This window comes from Salmo salar, chromosome 06 (genome assembly GCF_965601325.2).
Source record: "Salmo salar chromosome 06, fSalSal1, whole genome shotgun sequence".
Taxonomy (NCBI): domain Eukaryota; kingdom Metazoa; phylum Chordata; class Actinopteri; order Salmoniformes; family Salmonidae; genus Salmo; species Salmo salar.
Window position 1 is genome coordinate 20,537,968 of NC_138296.1, and position 24,845 is coordinate 20,562,812.

Below are 24,845 nucleotides of genomic sequence, written 5' to 3' on the forward strand. Positions count from 1 at the left end.
AATGGCATACCTATCCCTGGATTAAAATCATTCCATCTAAGTGATTACAACTGCCTACTTATCCACGGAGAAAATCATCAAGGACCGCAGCCACCCAAGCCACGGCCTGTTCTCCCCATTTCCATCACTCAGACGCAGGCAATATAGGAGCATCATGGCAAAAACTTCCTGCACTGTTGGAGCCTAACAATTTCACTGTACCCTGCAATTACATCTGCAACCCTGTGCATGTGACTAATAAACTAATTTAATGATTACAATGGCCTACCTATCCCTGAGGGAATAGGTATTTGGCTCTTTATTATCCATCTCCAGCCTCATCCTCTTCAGCCCTGGGTCTAATCACCTCATCCTCTTCAGCCCTGGGTCTAATCACCTCATCCTCTCCAGCCCTGGGTCTAATCACCTCATCCTCTCCAGCCCTGGGTCTAATCACCTCATCTCCTCCAGCCCTGGGTCTAATCACCTCATCTCCTCCAGCCCTGGGTCTAATCACCTCATCCTCTTCAGCCCTGGGTCTAATCACCTCATCCTCTTCAGCCCTGGGTCTAATCACCTCATCCTCTCCAGCCCTGGGTCTAATCACCTCATCCTCTCCAGCCCTGGGTCTAATCACCTCATCCTCTCCAGCCCTGGGTCTAATCACCTCATCCTCTCCAGCCCTGGGTCTAATCACCTCATCCTCTCCAGCCCTGGGTCTAATCACCTCATCCTCTCCAGCCCTGGGTCTAATCACCTCATCCTCTCCAGCCCTGGGTCTAATCACCTCATCCTCTCCAGCCCTGGGTCTAATCACCTCATCCTCTCCAGCCCTGGGTCTAATCACCTCATCTCCTCCAGCCCTAGGTCTAATCACCTCATCTCCTCCAGCCCTGGGTCTAATCACCTCATCTCCAGCCCTGGGTCTAAACACATCATCTCCAGCCCTGGGTCTAATCACATCATCTCCAGCCCTGGGTCTAATCACATCATCTCCAGCCCTGGGTCTAATCACCTCATCTCCAGCCCTGGGTCTAATCACATCATCTCCAGCCCTGGGTCTAAGGGCCTAGCGTCATAATCATCTTCTCCATTATCCTTCTCCTCATCTCCTTCTCCCAAACTTAGCCAAGTGTTTTATCTACCCAGCCCTGGGTTGTGTTGATTAATCTTCAAACGGAAGAAAACATACCAAAAATGTACCAAAAATCTCCTCCTGCCTAGTTCCAGTTCAAAAACATCCTTACATAACAATATGAAATGAGATGCTCTTTTACATGTTGAGGACCACACTGAAATAAAGACAACCTCCCATAATGGTAAAGTTACAAGGGGGTTTCTTTCTTTTTTTGTAAAAACCTGTTCAACCACCTGATGTCTCAGTCTCAATTCGCTCCCAACTCCTTGGCCCAAACCTTCTATGTATAGGGAACTGGAGAGTGGACAGTATAAGCAGTGTAGTGGAGGAGCTTCCACCGTGTTGCTTCCACTCTACAGATCTGCAGACATCATAGGGTTACAGCCAAGGGGAGGGCTAGGGATCGAATTGGGACTGGGTGGACAGGTTGCATTTAAGACCTTGCCTTGTTCAGGTGTTTGATCTTGACTCCTGAGACCAGTCCGGCTGGCTCCTCCTCAATGAACTCTCCCTTCAGAGCCTTCTCCACGTCTTCCTCTTCCTTCACCATGGCCATGCGGGGGCTGCTACACCAGTAGGACGGCTGGACAGGGAGGGAGAGAAAGGGAATGGGAGAAAGAAAATAAGTGGAATGCTTCTCTTTCCTCAGCTCGTACCCTTATGGTCAGTATCAGAAAGATACCTCTACTCCATAGACAAGACCCATGATAAACATTAACCTAGTCAGGGATGGCAACTCCAGTCCTCGGAGCCTGATTGGTGTCACACTTTTCCCCATCCCTAGTCAACACAGCTGATGAAACTAATAGCATTCTAAACTGAAGATCATGATTAGTTGATTATTGGAGTCAGGTTTGTTAGCAGGGGCTTTGGAAAACATTCAGTGAGACCCAAACTAAGGTCAATGGCAATGCATCCAAAACAAACCCACCCGATACGGCTGCTAATGGGGAAGTCATTGAGTTGTTAGAAAACCTGTCTGCCTCTCTGCTCCTTATCAAGACACTACACCAGCGTTTCCCACACTCGGTCCTCGGGACCCCAAGGGCTACACGTGTTGGTTTTTGCCCTAACACTACACAGCCAATTCAAATGATCAAAGCTAGATGATTAGTTGATTATTTGAATCAGCTGTGTATTGTTATGGCAAAAACCAAAACGTCCACCCCTTAGGGTCCTGAGGACCGAGTGTGGGAAACCATGCACCAACACACACCAAACTAAATCAACAAAACGGCCTCTTGAAGGAGAACAACAGCTATGACTGTAAATTAAGGTTGGGATGAGGAAGTGGGTGGGCTGTTTTATGCTTAATTAATTAGCTATCCATCCCATGCTCTTTAATCAGTAAGGCTATAAATTACAATAATGTAAACGACTATGGAATGGTTAACTGAGTAGGGAGGGAGTAAGCACTACTGCAGTACTGCTGAACTCACAAAATGAATTTCCATGGAAATGGACAATACAAGCATTGTATTGTTGTCTAGAGTTTGTAATTTCCCTGTCTCTCTCTATCAAGCCAACTCACGCCGACTAAGACCATTGTTCATTACTGGATAACATGTCAGCAAATGAAATACATGTTTCCCTTCCAGCACAGATTCAATGAAAATGTGATCATCTTAGTCCATCTTACTGGTAGTCAAATCTAAGACCTCCTAGTCTGACCTATTTAATGCTAAGTGGTTATTAAGAACATCTCCCTCTCCTCTAACCCTAACCCTAGTGGACCTTAAAAGGAACCATCAAAGACATCTGTCTAACCCTAGTGGACCTTAAAGGAACCATCAAAGACATCTGTCTAACCCTAGTGGACCTTAAAGGAACCATCAAAGACATCTGTCTAACCCTAACGCAGGGGTTCTCAAACTTTATGGGGCTGAGGACCCCTATCGTGGTATCAAATTCATCAGGGACCCACCGTCTTCTATTGCAAAACATCTTGCTATTGTGTGCCCTAATGCAGCGGTTCCCAACCCCCGGTCATTTGATACTGGGCCGCAGAGAAAGAATAAATAACTTACATTATTTCCGTTTTATTAATTATCTGAGTCTGAACGATGTTTTATTTTGAAAAATGAACACGGAGCACAGACACCTTCTCTTATACACAGAAATAACATGGTTATCACGAGGGAGATCGCTGGCCAGAGTGTTTGAATTACGAGAGCCGCTGCAGAGATTTCTCTCAGAAAACAAAGTCACCGCTGGCAGCACATTTCAGTGACGAGGAATGGGTCGCAAAACTCGCTTACTTGTGCGACATATTCAACCTGCTCAATGAACTCAATCGGTCACTTCAGGGGAAAATGACAACTGTCTTCAAGTTGGCAGATAAAGTAGCCGCATTTAAAGCCAAACTGGATTTGTGGGGACGGCGCGTGAACAGAGGTATATTTGACATGTTTCAAACATTCGCGGGGATTCTGGAAGAGACTGAGCCCGAGCCTTCATTGTCCCAGCTGGTGCACGATCACCTGTCTTTGCTTTTAAAAGAGTTTGAGCGCTACTTCCCATCCACAAAAGACCCACGAACTGCCAAGGAATGGATCCGCGACCCATTTGTCAACAAACCAGGTGAATCCAGCATGTCTATGCAAGAAGAAGATCAACTGCTGGAGATCGCAAATGACGGCGGCCTTAAAAGTATGTTCGAGACAACAACTCTGCCGGTGTTCTGGATTAAAGTCACGGCAGAATACCCTGAGATCGCCACAACAGCATTGAAAACCCTGTTGCCATTTCCGACATCCTATTTGTGTGAAGCGGGATTTTCTGCAGTGACAGCAACCAAAACAAAATTACGGAGTAGACCGGACATAAGCAACACACTTCGGGTGTCATTGTCTCCCATTACCCCTAGATGGGACCGTCTCGTTGCAGAGAAACAAGCTCAGGGCTCCCACTGATTTAGCGTTATGGTGAGTTGTATTTTTCATGCACTTTATATTTGTTTTTGTGTTGCATCTTATTTTTAAGGCATGTTTAAACGTTACCATAGCGACCAGAGAGCGTTAGGGGGCAGAGAGGATCTTACTCATGTTATGTTGTTGGTGTGATGTTACGAGGACGCTGCTAATAAAGTTGCATACGAGTACACAGTGGATTCACGTTTATTATTATATTTAAAAAATACCACAGTTTTTATGCCGGTCGTATCATTTTATTTTGTGTATTTATCCGCCACACCTTAAAGGCCGGTCCGTGAAAATATCGTCTGACATTAAACCGGTCAGTGGCCCAAAACAGGTTGGGGACCGCTGCCCTAATCAACACGTTTGGGTTTCCAGTCCTGGAAACACAGCCAGCCTCACTCTCACTGTCTGACACAACATATACTTCCTGATATTTCTTGCAAATAAAAATAATGAGTCATTCTGCATTCCTCTCAGACTAGGGGTCAACAGCCAAAGCTCTAACTTGCATGTGTCAAACTCATTCCACGGAGTGCCGAGTATCTGCAGGGTTTTACTCCTTCCTTGAACAGTAAGGAATTTCCACACGTTTGTTTAGGGCTTAATTTAAAAAAAACTGCAGACACTCAGCTCTCCATGAAATGAGTTGGACACCCTTGTTCTAATAGATTTCTCCCCTGGGAACACTGACTTCATGTACATACACACACCAATCTCCCCCCGCACCACCACCCAGACCCAACCTACACCCACTCCTACGTACCAGTAGGAAGAAGTAGCAGGGCAGGGGGACTCCGTACTCCCCTGGGAACACAGCCTCCACGTACCAGGCCACCAGGCCATAGAGCAGGGCATCCAGCAGCAGCAGCCCCAGCACATGGGCCAGGGAGAAGTCATCGTCCACCGTCACCGACTCAAACAGGTTACACCACTGGATCCCCGTGCCTGAGGGAAGGGGGGGAGATGGACGGGAGGAGAGAGAGGGAGTAAAGTTGGGTAGAGACATTTGAATAGATGGTGAAGACTCATAATTAGAGTGCTGGTATTTAAACACAACATTGGTATGAGCGCATTGGTGTGAGTGCGCATCTCTCTGTGTGCGTCTCTCTGTGTTAACATGTGAACATGGCTCACCTTTGCCCTCAAACATGCCCAGTAGCTGCGCTCCCATGGCCATGGCCACATTGGAGATGAGACAGGCAGACACCTTCTGGGCGTGGCTAAGCAGGTCGTAGCGAGGCCATAGAAATAGGTACGGCAGGTAGGACAGGAAGTAGATGAAGCCGCCCGCCGCCGCCGCCACATTGGCTGGAGAGGGAGAGAGACGGAGTGTGTTTGAGATAGATTATAGCAGTCAGACTGCAAAGAATCACTGATCTACAAATCCCCTTGGATCCCAAATAACTTGTCATTAGTGATTTTGTAGATGGCCTTGCTCAAACTGATCTCCTTAAACACGCTGAGAGGGAAAGGTCTGGAGGGGGGAAAACAGTTGTCACGACGTGGCCCTTTGGGGTGTATATCGTGGCCCTCCCCCCCACCACAAGTTTTGACTTTACGACAGGTCATAAATTCCTGGCAGAGACTCTCTCCCCCTGGTCATGCAGAAAGAGGGGGGGAATAAACCTATGGAACAAAGAGCTTCTCTTGGTTCAACTCCTATTCCCAAAAATTGGAGGATTAAACAATATTAATATTTTTGAGAATGTGGGAATGGTCCGTGGGTATTTAAAGAACAATCGTGTCAAAGTTGTTTTATTTTGTGACATCAGGAAGGATGGTAGCACAGAATAATGGTAGCTTTGGAAGTGTACATTTCTCAGTTATTTGTTTTCTACCTGAATGTTGTGTAAAATATATGATTGAATATGAAACTATTTGTGAGAAGAGAGCGCCGAGAGAGAGAGAGCGCCGAGAGAGAGAGCGCCGAGAGAGAGAGAGAGAGCACCCGAGAGCGAGAGAAGAGGAGAAAGATAACCTCCTCCATCCTTTCAGATTAGATGTGAAGGCAGTATTCAGCCTCTGTTCATCTCTATCGGTAATTACATAGAAGACAACTCTAGGCCAGGGAGAGGTAGTTAGAACAGGGGACTCATTGGTCCTGTGTGTGCAATGCTAGGGTCGAAGATTAATCTTAAGATAGCCTATCTCTTGTTCAGTAGACGGGCACAGAAGAACTATCTGTATTTGCTATTCCTTCAACCTGCATTCCTTTCAGACTAGCACACATTGAGAGAGAGAGACAGAGAGAGAGAAGGGGAGGGAGAGAGAGAGGGGGAGGGAGGGAGAGAGAGAGGGGGAGGGAGAGAGAGAGAGGGAGAGGGAGAGAGAGAGAGGGAGAGACGGACCGAGAGAGAAAGAACGCAAGAAACATTACTCACAGAAAACATTTGTCATCTTGAATCCTATTCCACCTGCTTTCCCTCCTAGGGACATTAATAATTCAGTCCCCAGAGAGGCCAGGGTGCCTACCTGACAGTAGGAGAGGGAGAAAGAGTGAGGAGAGGTGGAGAGAGAAGGGGAAATGCGCTACTCTAACTTTTCCTGACAAATGGGGGAGTGGTAAAACAATAGAAATAAATTAGGCGATAGAGAGCGTGAGACAGAGACATTTCCCTCAGATTACATAGACCCACAAAGAATTTAAAAACAAATCCAATTTTGATAATCTCCCATATCTATTGGGTGAAATACCACAGTGTGCCATCACAGCAGCAAGATTTGTGACCTGTTGCCACAAGGGCAATCAGGGAATAACAAACACCATTGTAAATACAACCCATATTTATGTTTATTTATTTTCCCTTTTGTACTTTAACCATTTGTACATCATTACAACAATGTATATGGACATAATATGACATTTCATACAAAACTTTATTATTTTGGAACTTTTGTAAGTGTAATGTTTACAGTAAATGTTTTATTGTTTTATCTATTTCACTTGCTCTGTCAACGCAAACATATGTTTCCCATGCCAATAAAGCCCCTTAAATTGAATTGAGAGAGAGACAGGGAGAAATAAAGACAAAGGAAGAAATGCCTCATCTCTAAACGCAAGACACTAAAAACCTGACTCCACAGCCCACAGAGGGGCACTCCATCCACATCAGCCCCTGATCCAGTCCCCAGTGGACCCCAACATTCAGGCCTGGATGATTCCTCCATTACTACCAGCAAGAAGCAAGAAGCAATGAAGAAATAATGTTTCAGTTTGCTTCCTGAATTTAAATGAAGCAGCCTTTGCAGAGTCATGCCGAGGAGCCCGTCAATGGGAATACCCACTCACCTAACTCTGCAGTTCAGATCTGAATGTGAGTACCCACTCACCTAACTCTGCAGGAGGTCAGAGTTTCAGGCAGCGGAAGGCCACCTGGGGAGGGGTCCTGTTGTGACAAGGGGCCAGGCACAGCTGAGGCCAGCTAAAAGCCCTTTCTCACCCTACTCTAATAATGACATCATACTGTATGTCACACACCCAACCAATAATCACAAAAAAAAGAAGCAGGAGAAAATATATCATGCACACCGTAATCAGACGCAATCTCAAGGTTTTCATTTGCTAAGCTTTCAGCTACTCTTTTAAAAGCCAAAGCCTGACAGAAATTGTATGACTGCTGGGAGTAAATAACAGCTTGCCTGATTACACCAGACTCCAAACTGGTCTTGAACACAATCACAGATCATTTTAATCTCTATCTGCACTCTTTTGTCGAGGAACGATTTGGAGAAATTGGACTGGACTTTTTTGTTCAAAAAGATATGAAAGTATAGAAGAAAGAAATTGTGAAAGAGAAATGATAAAGGACTATCAAGCGTAATCAACTGAAGGCCATTTAATAATCATCATTTCCTTTTTGTGTGAGGGTATTATATTAGCAAGAACCAAATGAGCCTGTGTGAGATTGGCTGTGTGTGATTGGCTGTGCTTTAATCCTCGGTCATGTTCAGTCGGCACAAACCAAGAAAACCTTCCTGAAACTGAGTGAAATGAGGAGGTACCCTCAAACAACCACACAACCTCTATAAAAGTCAGTCCGGAGTCTTGTTGACATGATTTTTTGCTAACCTCACAAGTCATCTTTCCAGCACAACTCTGACCACACCAGCAGGGCTAAGAAAGCAACATCAGCATTGTGCCAAGCTTTATTAGCTCAACACCCAGGATGTGTAGAACTGGAAATGTAATGTATCATATAGCATCAATCGCCTTCGTTTAGAACGTAAACAATTGATTATTCTAAACCTCCCAAGCATGTGTATTGGCTGCTAAACATAAACGTGTAGACATACAGGTTTTTCACCACATCTCCTCTCCCTTTGTTCCAGTTTGTCACGTTGAGTGACTATTCAGCCTCATGGAATAATAAAACAGACATTTGATTGCCCATCCTCTAGGCTCCAATGACTGATGGAGCTGGTTTACTGCTGTTCACTCAGAGGAAAGACGAAACAACCTCAGGAAAGTCAAATAATATGATCTACACTACATTTACGGTTGAAGTCGGAAGTTTACATACACCTTAGCCAAATACATTCAAACTCAGTTTTTCACAATTCCTGACATTTAATCCTTGTAAAAAATTCCCTGTCTTAGGTCAGTTAGGATCACCACTTTATTTTAAGGAAGTGAAATGTCAGAATAATAGTAGAGAGAATGATTTATTTCAGCTTTTATTTCTTTCATCACATTCCCAGTCGGTCAGAAGTTTACATATGTAACCGATGTGAAATGGCTAGTTAGTTAGCGGTGGTGCGCGCTAATAGCGTTTCAATCAGTGACGTCACTCGCTCTCAGACTTGAACTAGGGTTTCCCCTTGCGTTGCAAGGGCCGTGGCTTTTGTGGCGCGATGGGTAACGACAGAGCTACTGTCCTCCCTCCTACTACATTCCTCCTGACACTGTTACTGAGTCAGGTTTGTAGGCCTCCTTGCTCGCACATGCTTTTTCAGTTCTGCCCACAAATTTTCTATGGGATTGAGGTCAGGGCTTTGTGATGGCCACTCCAATGCCATCTATTTTGTTAAGTGGCATCATGAGGGAGGAAAATGATGTGGATATACAGAAGCAACATCTCCAGACATCAGTCAGGAAGTTAAAGCTTGGTCGCAAATGGGTCTTCCAAATGGACAATGACCCCAAGCATACTTCCAAAGTTGTGGCAAAATGGCTTAAGGACAACAAAGTCAAGGTATTGCACCCCCAAAACATGATGCTGCCACCCCCATGCTTCGCGGTTGGGATGATGTTCTTTGGCTTGCAAGCTTCCCCCTTTTTCCTCCAAAAATATTGATGGTCATTATGGCCAAACAGTTCTATTTTTGTTTCATCAGACCAGAGGACATCTCCAAAAAGTATGATCTTTGTCCCCATGTGCAGTTGCAAACCATAGTCTGGCTTTTTTATTGAGGTTTTAGAGCAGTGGCTTCTTCCTTGCTGAGCAGCCTTTCAGGTCATGTCGATATAGGACTTGTTTTACTGTGGATATAGATACCTCTGTACCCGTTTCCTCCAGGTTCATTGCTGTTGTTCTGGGATTGATTTGCACCTTTCGCACCAAAGTACATTCATCTCTAGGAGAGCGATGGAAGGCCGGACAGACATCTTGAGACACACAAACAAACCTCTTGAAACACACACACACACACACCTCTTGAGAAGAAGGCACTGATCATGAAGCTGAAGTTGATGGTTGCCACGGCGAAGACAAGCAGGAAGACAAAGACCAGGGTGGGGTCACTATAGGTCAACACAGCTCCAATAGGGCTCACCTAGAAAGGGCCAGGAGAGGAAAGAACATCATTATCTTTATGAATACTAAACACATTGAATTGAACACAAACACCTGGGTTCGGATTCATTAGGGCACACCGTAGAAAAAACGTAGTAAAACCTTTTGAAACACAGAACAAAAAGAAGCATTTCTTATTGGACAATTTTAGGTAGTCCTTCCATGATTGGCAGTTTTCTTTTGTTTGGTGTCTAATTAACACGACCCTGGACAGATGGAGATCCAGTAGATTAGAGGTTCTTAAGCTTTTTCAGCTCGAGATCCAAATGAGAAATGTACTGTCCTCAAACAACCCACATTAAGAAGAAATAGTGTGAGAGGTGTGTCGCAACCCACCTCCAACATGCTCAGGGCCCACTTTGGGTCCCAAACCATGGTTTAAGAAACAGTGCAGTTGACACTCATCTTTATTATGGTGCCTTCAGAAAGTATTCACACCCCAGACCTTTTCCACATTTTGTTGTGTTACAGTCTGAATTAAAAATGGATTGAGATTGTTGTCACTGGCCTACACACAATACCCCATCATGTCAAAGAGGAATTGTTTTTAGAATTGTTTACAAATTAATAAAAAATGAAAAAAAAATAAGAAATGTCTTGAGTAAGTAAGTATTCAACCCCATTGTTATGGCAAACCTAACTCAGTTCAGAAGTAAACATTGGTTTAATCTTTCTGGCGCAGGCATTCCGCTAGCGACCCACCTCGACAACATCGGGTGAAATTGCAGAGCGCGAAATTCAAATTACAGAAATAGTAATATTTAACATTCATGAAAATACAAGTTTCATACATCAAAATAAAGGTTAACTTTTTGTTAATCCAGCCGCTGTGTCAGATTTAAAAAAGGCTTTACAGCGAAAGCACACCATGCGATTATCTGAGGACAGCGCTCCCACACAAAAGCATTAACCTGTTATGGCTAGGGGGCAGTATTTTCACAGCCGGATAAAAAACGTACCCGATTTAATCTGATTATTACTCCTGCCCAGAAACTAGAATATGCATATAATTATTAGCTTTGGATAGAAAACACTCCAAAGTTTCTAAAACTGTTTGAATGGTGTCTGTGAGTATAACAGAATTCATTTGGCAGGCCAAAACCTGAGAAGATTCCATACAGGAAGTGGCCTGTCTGACAATTTCTTGCCCTTCTTGATTATCTCTATCCATTACAGAGGATCTCTGCTGTTACGTGACACTTCCTACGGCTCCCATGGGCTCTCAGAAGGCGGCAAAAAGCTGAATCGTGGCTTTGCAGGCTCTGGCTGAAAAAAAGTAGCGCGTTTGGGTAGTGGCTGGTTACAGTACTGTGAGACTCAGGCGCGTGCCCGCGTCGACCCCATGCCTTGTTTTCTTTCGTCTGTTTACCTAAACGCAGATTCCCGGTCGGAATATTATCGCTTTTTTACGAGAAAAATGGCATAAAAATGGATTTTAAACAGCGGTTGACATGCTTCGAAGTACGGTAATGGAATATTTAGAAATCTTTTGTCACGAATTGCGCCATGCTCGTGATCCTTATTTACACTTCGGATAGTGTCTTGAACGCACGAACAAAACGCCGCAATTTGGATATAACGATGGATTATTTTGAACCAAACCAACATTTGTTATTGAAGTAGCAGTCCTGGGAGTGCATTCTGACGAAGACCACCAAAGGTAATCAAACTTTTGTAATAGTAAATCGGAGTTTGGTCAGGGCTAAACTTGGTCGGTGTCTAAATGGCTAGTCGTGATGGCTGGGCTATGTACTCAGAATATTGCAAAATGTGCTTTCACCAAAAAGCTATTTTAAAATCAGACATATCGAGTGCATAGAGGAGTTCTGTATCTATAATTCTTAAAATAATTGTTATGTTTTTTGTGAACGTTTATCGTGAGTAATTTAGTAAATTCACCGGAGGTTTGCGGGGGGTATGCTAGTTCTGAACGTCACATGCTAATGTAAAAAAGCTGGTTTTTGATATAAATATGAACTTGATTGAACAAAACATGCATGCATTGTATAACATAATGTCCTAGGGTTGTCATCTGATGAAGATCATCAAAGGTTAGTGCTGCATTTAGCTGTGGTTTTGGTTTTTGTGACATTATATGCTAGCTTGAAAAATGGGTGTCTGATTATTTCTGATTATTATTTAAAACATGACTGCCATTGGAAACAGTGTTAGGCTGAAATGTTTCTTTTTTTTGATGGTTTGTCCTCGGATTATCGCCTGCCATATCAGTTATTTTATACTCACAGACATTATTTGAACAGTTTTAGAAACTTTAGAGTGTTTTCTATCCAAATCCACCAATTATATGCATATCCTAGCTTCTGGGCCTGAGTAACAGGCAGTCTACTTTGGGCACGCTTTTCATCCAGATGTCAAAATACTGCCCCCTAGCCCAAAGAGGTTTTAACAAGCCACATAATAAGTTGCATGGACTCTACAAAGACCAGGGAGGTTTTCCAATGACTACTATTGGTAGATGACATATAAAAAATAAAAGCAGACATTTAATATCCCTATTTTCTTTGAGCATGGTGCTTATTAATTACAGCTTAATTAATCACTACAAAGATAGACATCCTTCCTAACTCCGTTGCCAGAGAGGAAGGAAACCGCTCAGGGATTTGATTTGATTTTATTTTATTTAGTTACAGAGTTTAATGGCTGTGATAGGAGAAAATGTAGGAAGACTCACAGCTGTAATTGCTGACAAAGTACTGACTCAGGGGTGTGAATACTTATGTAGATTAAATATTTCTGTATTTCATTTTCAATAAATGTGCAAATATTTCTAAAAACATGTTTTCACTTCGTCATGATTGGGAATTGTATATAGATGGTGAGAAAAAAAATCTAGTCAATCAATTTTGAATTTAGGCACTGTATATAAAACGTATTTAGCCAGGTAGTGTTGAGGACACTCATCTTTATTATATCAACCTTATTCAGCCAGGTACTGCTAGTCAGAGACATTCTCTTGACATTACCTCGTTAGTCAAGAGGTGAACAGTTGAAAAAAACAAGTGAGAATGAAGAATCATGCCCCTCAAAGCAATAGAAAGAAAAGACTAGTTAAGGGTTTTTGTTTGTGTTTTGTAACATAACAGATATGTATAGTGCAAACTCACCTTGATGCAGAAGAGCAGCGTGACGAAGAACATGGAGATGGAGAGGAAGAGGAAGAACATGAGGAACCAGGCCGTCCAGTGCAGCCAGTTACTGAGGCCCATCATCCGCATGTACTCCTGTAGAGAGTAAGTAGAGTGAGATTGACAGTTTGCTTGACTGACAGGTAATCCACCACCTCACCCCCTCACCCACCTTGAGCTTCCTCTCCTTCTCCTGCACCACGGCCCTCACGATGTTCAGGGAGGTATAGGTGAGGCTGAGCACCAGGAGGAGGGGCAGCTGGTTCTGGATGGCCAGGATGAACACGTCGTAGATGAACGGCGGGAAGGGGAATCGGCGGAGGACCACCCGGGTGTGGGAGAGGAGCCAGGCTGCTCCTGTGCTGTTATAGGAACGCATGATGGCCTGGTTGACCGCATGCTGCACTGCCAGGAAGCCCTCACGGAAGTAACCTACGGAGAGGAACCAGGTTATGTTAGAATAACTGCATCCCAATTCTCACAATGTGGCCCTTGTGCATTCCTCCCCATGGATCAATGCAAATATGGGCTACAGCCTAGGGAGTTTCTTTAATCAGTCTCCTGACAATGTTAGTCTGTGAAACCCAAGTCATGTTTTCCTGTTTGCTTATGGCGGAATACAGCTCATTCAGTTCAGTGTTAGTGCCAGCATCAGTCTGTGGTGGTATGTAAACAGCAACAAATAATCCAGAAACTCTCTCGGTAGGTAGGGTGGTCTACAGCCTATCATGAGATACTCTACCTCAGGTGAGCAATAGCTCGAGACTTCCTTAGATATCATGCACCAGCTGTTGTTTACAAAAATACATAGTCCGCCGCCCCTTGTCTTACCAGACGCCTATGTTCTATCCTGCCGGTACATCGTATAACCAGCCAGCTGTATGATGATATTGTTGTCATTCAGCCACAACTCCGTGAAGCATAAGATGTTACAGTTTTTAATGTCCCGTTGGTAGTTTAATATTCCCCGTAACTGGTCGATTTTATTCTCCAAAGATTGCACGTTTGCTAGCAGAGTGGAGGGAAGTGGGGGTTTCTTCGATCGCCTACGAATTCTCAGATGGCAGCCCGACCTTCGGCCCCTATTCTACGCAGATCACTGGGATCGGGGCCTGTTCCCGAGGAAGCAGTATATCCTTTGCTTCAGGCTCGTCAGAGTCATGAAAGGAAAAAAAGGATTCTGCTAGTCCGTGGTGAGTAATCGCAGTCCTGTTGGTCTAGAAGTTATTTTCGGTCATAAGAGACGGTAGCGGCAACATTATGTACAAAATAAGTAAAACAATTTGTTACAAACAACGCAAATAAACAAACAAAAAAAACTAGCAGCTGGGGCCACGTAAAACATCTGCCTTCTTCTCCGGCGCCATCTTACTAGGGCCCATTCTCGGCCTCTATACCTTGGGCCCATTGTTTTTCCTGTTCATGTCATACTGTATACTGGTGGGAAAAAAACGTCTGGTTCTAAGTATGACACTCTTCCATTACCATGGAGATAAACAGGAAATGAGGACTCATTCTGACCTTTTTACCAGATCATTCCTTAACCCCACCAGAAGTTCATATTAACATATACTGATCTGAAAATTATGACAACAGCTACTCACTGAAAAATCTGAACTGATGAAGGGATAGATGGCATTAAGAGGCAGGAGCTAGGCCTCAGTAATGATGAACCCTTTTACATTTTTATCCATATTTAAAATTCATGAACTCTGACTGAAACTCTTTGTGGTTATTGTCATGTAGACTGGAATGGTTTCCTCTAGGCGAGCCTTGGGCCATATTCATTAGGCACCCATTTTTTAAACACTGAAACATTTTCGTAAATGTTTTCCATTGTGTGCTTTAATAAATATGACCCTGATATCTCCCATTAGAGACACATTAATACAGCCACTTCATTTGAGATCAAAGGTCTGGCTCAGTAGAGAACACCAGAACGCCAGCTCTCTTCTGTTCTCATCACTCGCTCATCATCTCTTCCTCTTTTGGGAGTCAGAATATTGACATAGCTTCAAAGCGGAAGGAGGAAGGGAATCAAAAGGGCAGGGTCTAAGATGGAGGATCTGGAGCCATGAGCAAAGAGATGGGGGCAAATCTCAACATCCTATTCTCTATTTAATACACTACTTGTTACGCAACCACCACCCACCACCATCGTTTCTGGATATATTCTGGAAAATATTTTTAAAAATATATGAGCCATCACCATGTATCAGAGAGAAACATGAATACATATGGATGGACAAAAAAAAAAAGGTTTCCTGATGAAGGCAAAGCTGTGAAAAATACCATTTGGGTCAGAAAGGTAGTGTGACAAGGGGGAATCACTAGATTACAGGGCTCAGCCAAACACTGTTGCCCTGTGACACAGAGTAAGGGTTGCCATGGGAACACAGCGGGAGCAAGGAGGAAAGGTTATCTTTCAAGGGGCTGTGCAAATAGCTAAAGCTCTCCCATCGAGTGTGTGATCTGTGAACACGAGATAATGACAGTTTGTTAAACCCTCCTGTGTAGGAGTACAGGTTTACATTTTATATTGTATATGCCACTTACGGGTTACTTTATGCAAAGTAGAATTGCGGTTAATTTTTTTTTTTTTTAAGTGTTTGTCATGCTTCAGACAGCTACCGTCTCTCCACGCACACAAACTCCTTCCTCTCGTATCTGGCTCTGATCCACTGTTGCAGAAACACTTGGTGTTCGTTTACTATATTTACTGTGTTTATGCTTGAAAAGATTCACTGTCAATAATGTCTCATTAACCAACATGGATGACAGATCAGGGTGGTGTTCATTAGGGCACGCAACTGAAAATGTTTTGCAACGGAACACAAAAATAAGTATTTCTTATTGGACCAGTCCAGATAGTTCCTCCCTGTTTCAGTCCGTTTGGTGCCTAATGAACACAACCCTGGAGTTCTCATCCAGTGAGTGTATAATGGTGTACTTATCTTTTAAATATCATAAATATTATATTGCTCCTCTGTCCTGTCAAATAATCAGGATTGCCAAGTCAAAATATTTTTATTACAGAAATGATTGGAATGGACAATCACCCATAAACATATTTTGACACCCTTCTCTCCAATTCCCTGCCTCGCTCTGAATTTATCATTCCCATTCCACGTCTTCTTCCCGCCCTCACTACCCTCGTCTTTCACCACTTTCCCTCACTATCTCTCTCTCTTCGCTCTGTCTGTCTGTCTGTCTTATCAGTAATCCGTCTTAACATGTACACAGGCAATATGAACAGGAAAACAAACATATGAAGCCTGAGACTATGTTTGTGTGTGCGTGTATATATATTTATTATTATCCTCATGGGTGCTGGAAATCCCTCAAAGTCCCCACAAGGATAGTAAAACAAGGAACATTCTCCATTGTGGGGACATTACCCACGTCCTCACGAGTACAAAGACTATGTTAAGCTTAAGTGTTAAGTTTAGGGTTACAATTAGGGTTAGGGTACAGGCTCACCAGGCGTGCCCCCCTGGAGGTCGTACTGCTCCCTGGGCCCGGGCAGTTGGAAGAGGGGGAACAAGTTGAGGGTGTGCCAGTCAAAGTCATTGTTGATGTTTAGCTCAGACTTCTCCTTGGCCGGGGCATTACGGGGACTAAAGCTGAACCGCAGGTGGTAGCTGACCTGTAGGGGATAGGGGGAGGAGAGGAGGGATGGAGAGAAAGAGACAGAGTAAATGAGAGAAAGACATTATGAACAACTGGAAGAGTGTATTTTCTTTTGTAGATGTGAAAGATCAGATGATGTATATTGATCCACCACCATCTACCTCTCTGCCCACCACACACCTAATCAACACATTCCACTGACACACACACACACCCTCTCTCTGTACTACCCAGACAGACCCTCTCTCTGTACTACCCAGACAGACCCTCTCTCTGTACTACCCAGACAGACCCTCTCTCTGTACTACCCAGACAGACCCTCTCTCTGTACTACCCAGACAGACCCTCTCTCTGTACTACCCAGACAGACCCTCTCTGTGTACTACCCAGACAGACCCTCTCTCTGTACTACCCAGACAGACCCTCTCTCTGTACTACCCAGACAGACCCTCTCTCTGTACTACCCAGACAGACCCTCTCTCTGTACTACCCAGACAGACCCTCTCTCTGTACTACCCAGACAGACCCTCTCTCTGTACTACCCAGACAGACCCTCTCTCTGTACTACCCAGACAGACCCTCTCTCTGTACCCTCAGATGCAAAAGTTCTGTATAGCCTCAAACTAGGAGGAAATACTAAAGTGTGGTTAAAGGTTAGCATGTCAAGGATTTGGCTGGACTGCAGGTGACTCCAGGATTATTGTATTTGAATGAGGGGCAATAATACTGTCAGTGAGAACCAGATGCTTTCATATGTAAACAAAGTGCTGATTCAGGGTTCAAGGTTCAAGTAGGGTGACCACATGTCCCAGATTGTGCGGGACAGTCCTGCATTTTGGCCTTTCGTCCCGCAACCAAACAATCATGTCCCGCATTTTACCAACAAATGAAAACATCACTAATTTAGAAAAAATATACATTTGTCACATATTTCAGTCAGACTTCCTATTAATTTGTTGAGAAGTGACATTCCAACCGGTCTTGTTTGAAGTCACGGTGAGCTTACGACAAGATAAATATCAAGGATGTGGTGCTGGTGATGTTAAAAACCTCTCCAGTCGTTGTTGAGATCTGATATTATGCGCAACGCAAGAGACGTAGGCCAATGTCATATCATCAACCAATACCATTTGTCAAATCCTTTCAGGATAAATTCCAGCTAAACTTGGAGAGGACTGTTAACTACTAACAAAAAGTGTGTGTAACGAAGCGCTTCTAATGTAAGTAAATAGTCATATTAGACAAAGATATAAGGTCATTTTGTCAAACTTGTGAGGCTGTCCATGCTCATTAGTTGCTCATTCAACATATCCCTAAGACAAACCAGCAATGATTCCTTGGCAAAATATTCCCAGATTTTGTGTGAGGAAAAAAGTGTTGGCAAGGTACACTTCGATTAGTTCGCTCGGTGCTGTGGTAGGGAGATGTGTGCGCCTGTGTGTGGAAAAATGATTCAGGTGTAGGCTACACTGTCCCACGAATGTCCCGTAAAATCATACCATTGTCCTGCTTTTGGGCATTTTAAAATGTGCTCACCCTAGGTTAAAGTACAGTGAAGCTGACTGGTCACACACATACTGTAATTTATTTTTTATTTCACCTTTATTTAACCAGGTAAACTAGTTGAGAACAAGTTCTCATTTACAACTACGACCTGGCCAAGATATAGCAAAGCAGTGCGACAAACAACAACACAGAGTTACACATGGAATAAACAAAACAAACATACAGTCAATAATACAATAGAAAAAGTCTATATACAGTGTGTGCAAACGAGGTAGGATAAGAGAGGTAAGGCAATAAATAGGCCATAGTGGCGAAATAATGACAATATTGCAATTAAACACTGGAGTGACAGATGTGCAGAAGAAAAATGTGCAAGTAGAGATACTGGGGTGCAAAGGAGCAAAATAAATAAAATAAATAACAGTATGGGGATGAGGTAGTTGGATAAGCTATTTACAGATGGGCTATGTACAGGTGCAGTGATCTGTGAGCTGCTCTGACAGCTGGTGCTTAAAGCTAGTGAGGAATATATGAGTCTCCAGCTTCAGTGATTTTTGCAGTTCGATCCAGTCATTGGCAGGAGAGAACTGGAAGGAAAGGCGGCCGAAGGAGGAATTGGCTTTGGGGGTGACCAGTGAGATATACCTGCTGGAGCGCGTGCTACGGGTGGGTGCTGCTATGGTGACCAGTGAGCTGAGATAAGGCGGGGCTTTACCTAGCAAAGACTTACAGATGACCTGGAGCCAGTAGGTTTGACGACGAATATGAAGCGAGGGCCAGCCAACAAGAGCATACAGGTCGCAGCGGTGGGTAGTATATGGGGCTTTGGTGACAAAACAGATGGCACTGTGATAGACTGCATCCAATTTGCTGAGTAGAGTGTTGGAGGCTATCCTGTAAATGACATCGCCGAAATCAAGGATCGGTAGGATGGTCAGTTTTACGAGGGTATGTTTGGCAGCATGAGTGAAGGATGCTTTGTTGTGAAATAGGAAGCCGATTCTAGATTTAACTTTGGATTGGAGATGCTTAATGTGAGTCTGGAAGGAGAGTTTACAGTCTAGCCAGACACCTAGGTATTTATAGGTGTCCACATATTCTAAGTCAGAACCATCCAGAGAGGTGATGCTGGACAGGCGGGCAGGTGTGGGCAGCGATCGGTTGAAGAGCATGCATTTAGTTTAACTTGCATTTAAGAGCAGTTGGAGACCACGGAAGGAGAGTTGTATGGTATTGAAGCTCGTCTGGAGGTTAGTTAACACAGTGTCCAAAGAAGGGCCAGAAGCATACAGAATGATGTCGTCTGTGTAGAGGTGGATCAGAGGATCACCAGCAGCAAGAGCGAAATCACTGATGTATACAGAGAAAAGAGTCGGCCCGAGGTTTGAACCCTGTGGCACCCCCATAGAGACTGCCAGAGGTCCAGACAACAGGCCCTCCAATTTGACACACTGAACTCTATCAGAGAAGTAGTTGGTGAACCAGGCGAGGCAATCATTTGAGAAACCAAGGATGTTGAGTCTGCCGATAAGAATGTGGTGATTGACAGAGTCGAAAGCCTTGGCCAGGTCAATGAATACAGCTGCACAGTATTGTCTCTTATCAATGGTGGTTATGATATCGTTTCATTTTTACATTTACATTTTAGTCATTTAGCAGACGCTCTTATCCAGAGCGACTTACAGTAGTGAATGCATACATTTCATACATTTTTTTTTTCTGTGCTGGCCCCCCGTGGGAATCGAAACCCACAACCCTGGCGTTGCAAACACCATGCTCTACCAACTGAGCTACAGGGAAGGTTTCGGACCTTGAGCATTGCTGAGGTGCACCCATGACCAGCTCGGAAGCCAGATTACATAGCGGAGAAGGTACGGTGAGATTTGAAATGGTTGGTGATCTGTTTGTTAACTTGGCTTTCGAAGACCTTAGAAAGACAGGGTAGGATAGATATAGGTCGGTAGCAGTTTGGGTCTAAAGTTCTACCCCGTTGAAGAGGGGGATGACCACGGCAGATTTCCAATCTTTGGGGATCTCAGACGATACGAAAGAGGTTGAACAGGCTAGTATTAGGTGTTGCAACAATTTCTGAGAATCATTTTAAAAAGAGAGGGTCCAGATTGTCTAGCCCGGCTGATATATACGGGTCAGGATTTTGCAGCTCTTTTCAGAACATCAGCTATCTGGATTTGGGTGAAGAAGAAATGGGGGAGGCTTGGGCAAGTTGCTGTGGGGGGTGCAGGGCTGTTGACCGGAGTAGGGGTAGCCAGGTGGAAAGCATGGCCAGCCGTAGAAAAATGCTTATTGAAATGTTCAATTATCGCGGATTTATCGGTGGTGACAGTGTTTCCTAGACTCAGTGTAGTGGGCAGCTGGGAGGAGGTGCTCTTATTCTCCATGGACTTTACAGTGTCCCAGGACGTTTTGGAGTTTGTGCTACAGGATGCAAATTTCTGTTTGAAAAAGCTAGCCGTAGCTTTCCTAACTGCCTGTGTATATTGGTTCCTGATTTACCTGAAAAGTTGCATATCGCAGGGGCTATTTGATGCTAACGCTGTACACCACAGGATGTTTTTGTGCTGGTCAAGGGCAGCCAGGTCTGGAGTGAACCAAGGGCTATATCTGTTCCTGGTTCTACATTTTTTGAATGGGGCATGCTTATTTAAGATGGTGAGGTAAACACTTTTAAAGAATAACCAGGCATCCTCTACTGACAGAATGAGGTCAATATCCTTCCAGGATACCCGGGCCAGGTCGATTAGAAAGGCCTGCTCGCTGAAGTGTTTTAGGGAGCGTTTGACAGTGATGGCAGACCCATTACGGACGCAGGCAATGAGGCAGTGATCGCTGAGATCCTGGTTGAAGACAGCAATAAATGCATGTGTTAACACATGCATTTATTATTTATTATCCATCTTTCAACACCACATCCACGTGGTTCAGAGCGTTGGTTAAGGTATTCCCCCTCTATCCAGCAAGGAGAGGATTCAGATAGTCTTTCCCAGTTCGTCCAAATACGCTCACTGTCATGCATCTCATCTACCTTCTACCCCGTTCCCTTACCACGTCCCTTCCCAGTCCCGAAGCCTGCATCTCTCCTTCACCAATGATAAATGAATAAACTAAGAAACAATTTATTGGTTTGTTAGGAAATGGGCAGGCGTACAGAGCAACATTTTGGTCGACCGAAAGTCTGTTGTTTTGACCAATCGATTGGTCAACATTTTTAAACGCATATTTTTCCATATATAGACACACCCTTTGTGTTTTACTAAAATCAACTATATACATTGAGTTTGTCTGATGCTTTAAGCACACTGACGAAATAAGACACAAATTACTCAAGAGGGAGCCAGAGATCAAGATAACCAGGAAAAAAAGACAAAAAGACCTGACATGACCATTCTCCTCCCGCTCCTGCTGGCTTTCGCAGATTCCGTCCCTTACTCTCTTGAAGTTTCCGGTAATAGGCCAATTTATCTTAATATTTCTACCGATCTGCATGCCAGTTATGGTTATGTGGAACTGTTTCATTTAATTTATAAATACGTCTTTGTATCTCAAAATCATTGTCATGTGTTTAATCATAATTCCCTTAAAATCTAGGTTCAATTGATACAAATCTAAAAAGTAACTTATTTTGCCATTGCCAACTACGTAAAAATAACCTATATAAAGCCAACAATTAAAAACATTGCAGTCTGAAGGTAGAAAACATCCTGATAAAAATAAATATAGAAAATCACATTGGCTACATGGCCTGTCTGCAACTAACTTGAAACATTGTATCAACTATTAACTTGGGTCTGGCACAAGCTAACAAACTTGCAACATTGTATAAAATATTCTGTGCCTTCTGTGCCAGTGTGCTGGAGACAGACAGCTGTAGGCTATTTGGGCAAGGGATAATAAGTAATCAGGTAGACCTATTTTATGACTTTTCCACTGGATCAGAGCATGATATTATTCCCTTCACACTGAGTGGTTATTGAAAGGGAGGGAACTGGAATGATTTTTCAAATACATTGAGGAACTATTGTAATTCTCAATGGATGTAAAAACAGGGTTCGTTTGCATGCTATTTGAGGTGAAGAAAACATGACTTTGAGAAGCTCCACAGCTCATTAATGGTGGTGTGTTAAGGCAATCAGAAATACTATCAGATCCCCCAAATGGGCACATTTCTATGCCTACATTTGCGTGCAGGCCAGGTATCCTATAGTCCTACTTCGACTATGACTAAAGTCACAAAATTCGTAAATGGAATGAAATTTGTATTACATTTTTTCTCACAAGAGTAGCATAGATTGTATGCTCCGCAAACAACGTGTCCACTCTGACAATGAGAAAGGTAAAAGACAGGAATAATAATACAATTAATGCTTAAACAGAAATTACCGTAATCACATCTGTCAAACAGACAATGTAGATTAGAAATAATAGGAATTAACGGTAAATGTACTACTGGTGATATATGTATTGTATTGAGGGAGAGAGCACAGTAAGACGTGCATTGTGCATCTTAGCCACACTCACCTTCTTGGACCGTGCCATCCCCCGCGGCCTACACAAAGGATTAGTTCACTGAGATTGGCGCGAATAAGACAGGTGTCTCGTGTTCCATAAAATAAAATATACAGTGCTTTCGGAAAGTATTCAGACCCCTTGACTTTTTCCACATTTTGTTACGTTACAATTTTATTATAAAATTGGTTTGCTGTTTTTTCCCCCTCATCAATCTACACCCTATACCCCATAATAACAAAGCAAAAACAGGTTTTTAGAAATGTTTGCTAATTTATAAAAAACTGAAATATGACATTTACAAAAGTATTCAGACCTTTTACTCAGTACTTTGTTGAAGCACCTTTGGCAGAGATTACAACCTCGAGTCTTCTTGGGTATGACGCTACAAGCTTGGCACACCTGTATCTCTACAGATCCTCTCAAGCTCTGTCAGGTTGGATGGGGAGCGTTGCTGCACAGCTATTTTCAGGTCTCTCCAGAGATGTTCAAATCGGGTTCAAGTCCAGGCTCTGGCTGGGCCACTCATGGACATTCAGAGATTTGTCCCGAAACCACTCCTGCGTTGTCTTGGCTGTGCTTAGGTTTGTTGTCCTGTTAGAAGGTGAACCTTCGCCTCAGTCTGGAGGTCCTGAGTGCTCTAAAGCAGGTTTTCATCAAGGATCTCTGATCTCCGTTCATCTTTGCCTCGATCCTGACTAGTCCTCCCAGTCCCTGATGCTGAAAAACATCCCCACAGCATGATGCTGCCACCACCATGCTTCACCGTAGGGATGGTGCCCAGTTTCCTCCAGACATGACGCTTGCCATTCAACCCAAAGAGTTAGATCTTGGCTTCATCAGACCAGATAATCTTGTTTCTCATGGTCTGAGTCTTTAGGTGCTGTCATGTGCCTTTTACTGAGGAGTGGCTCCGTCTGGTCACTCTACCATAAAGGCCAGATTGGTGGAGTGCTGCAGAGATGGGAGAACCTTTCAGAAAGACAAACATCTCCACAGAGGAACTCTGGAGCTCTGTCAGAGTGACCGTCTGGTTCTTGGTCACCTCCCTGAACCTAGACCCGTCTCCCCCGATTGCTCAGTTTGGCCGGGGCGGCCAGCTCCATTTAAGAATGATGGAGGCCACTTTGTTCTTGGGGACCTTCAATGCTGCATACATTTTTTGGTACCCTTCCCCAGATCTGTGCCTCGACACAACCCTGTCTCTACGGACAATTGCTTCAACCTCACGGCTTGGTTTTTGCTCTGACATGCACTGTCAACTGCGGGACCTTATATAGAGAGGTGTGTACCCTTCCAAATGATGTCCAATCAATTGAATCTACCACAGGTGGACTCCAATTAAGTTGTAGAAACAAGGTGTACCTGAGCTAAATTTTGAGTCTCATAGCAAAGGGTCTGAATACTTATGTAAATAAGGTATGTTTTTTTATTTTTAATACATTTGCAAAAAAGTCTAAAAACCTATTTTCACTGTCATTATGGGGTATTGTCTGTAGATTGCAGAGGATATATTTTTTTTATGCACTTTAGAATAAGGCTGTAACGTAACAAAATGTGGAAAAAGTCAAGAGGTCTGAATACTTTCCAAAGGCATATATATTTGCTACTGCTCGACAAAAAATGAAAAAACCTTGGACGATCAACAGCCTATCGACCAAACAATCGACCAGGCAACTAATGGGGGTCAGCCCTAAGTGCAATACAAACTATATGAATACACTGTTAAACCAACCTGTTGGGGCAGTGGCTCGTCATCGTGAGTGAAGGAGTGCTCAAACACCACAGCAGCCAGAACCTTCCGAGACTGAGGGTCCTTTCTCACAAAGTCCTCAAACTGCTCCTCTGTCTCAAACCCATGCACTGTTGGGGCAAACAGAGAGAGAGAATGTTAGTTGAAGTGACAAAATCCCATGTCATGTCTACCCATTTTTCACACCGACTCTCCCTTGAACTTCTTTGGGATTGGTGTCCCTTCCACGGGACGGTTGAGCAAACATAGGCTAATGCGATTAGCATGAGGTTGTAAGTAACAAGAACATTTCCCAGGACATACGGGATATTGGCAGAAAGCTTCAATTCTTGTTAATCTAACTGCACTGTACAATTTACAGTAGCTATTACAGTGAAAGAATACCATGCTATTGTTTGAGGAGAGTGCACAATTTTGAACATGAAAAGATATTAATAAACAAATATGGCACATTTCGGC

General features: G+C 43.6%; 1 protein-coding gene across 1 annotated transcript in view; it reads right to left on the minus strand.

Annotated features, from left to right (window-relative positions):
• LOC106595110 (phospholipid-transporting ATPase ABCA3) overlaps positions 1-24,845 on the minus strand; it is a 97,248-nt gene that overhangs the window by 47,706 nt on the left and 24,697 nt on the right. Inside the window, exons 4-11 of the mRNA XM_045719865.2 lie at positions 24,369-24,496; positions 16,454-16,619; positions 13,146-13,405; positions 12,953-13,069; positions 9,687-9,807; positions 5,170-5,343; positions 4,799-4,980; positions 1,563-1,700 (exon numbers count right to left, since the gene is read on the minus strand). Coding sequence (XP_045575821.2) covers positions 1,563-1,700; positions 4,799-4,980; positions 5,170-5,343; positions 9,687-9,807; positions 12,953-13,069; positions 13,146-13,405; positions 16,454-16,619; positions 24,369-24,496 — 1,286 coding nt within the window. The remainder of the gene's footprint in view (positions 1-1,562; positions 1,701-4,798; positions 4,981-5,169; positions 5,344-9,686; positions 9,808-12,952; positions 13,070-13,145; positions 13,406-16,453; positions 16,620-24,368; positions 24,497-24,845) is intronic.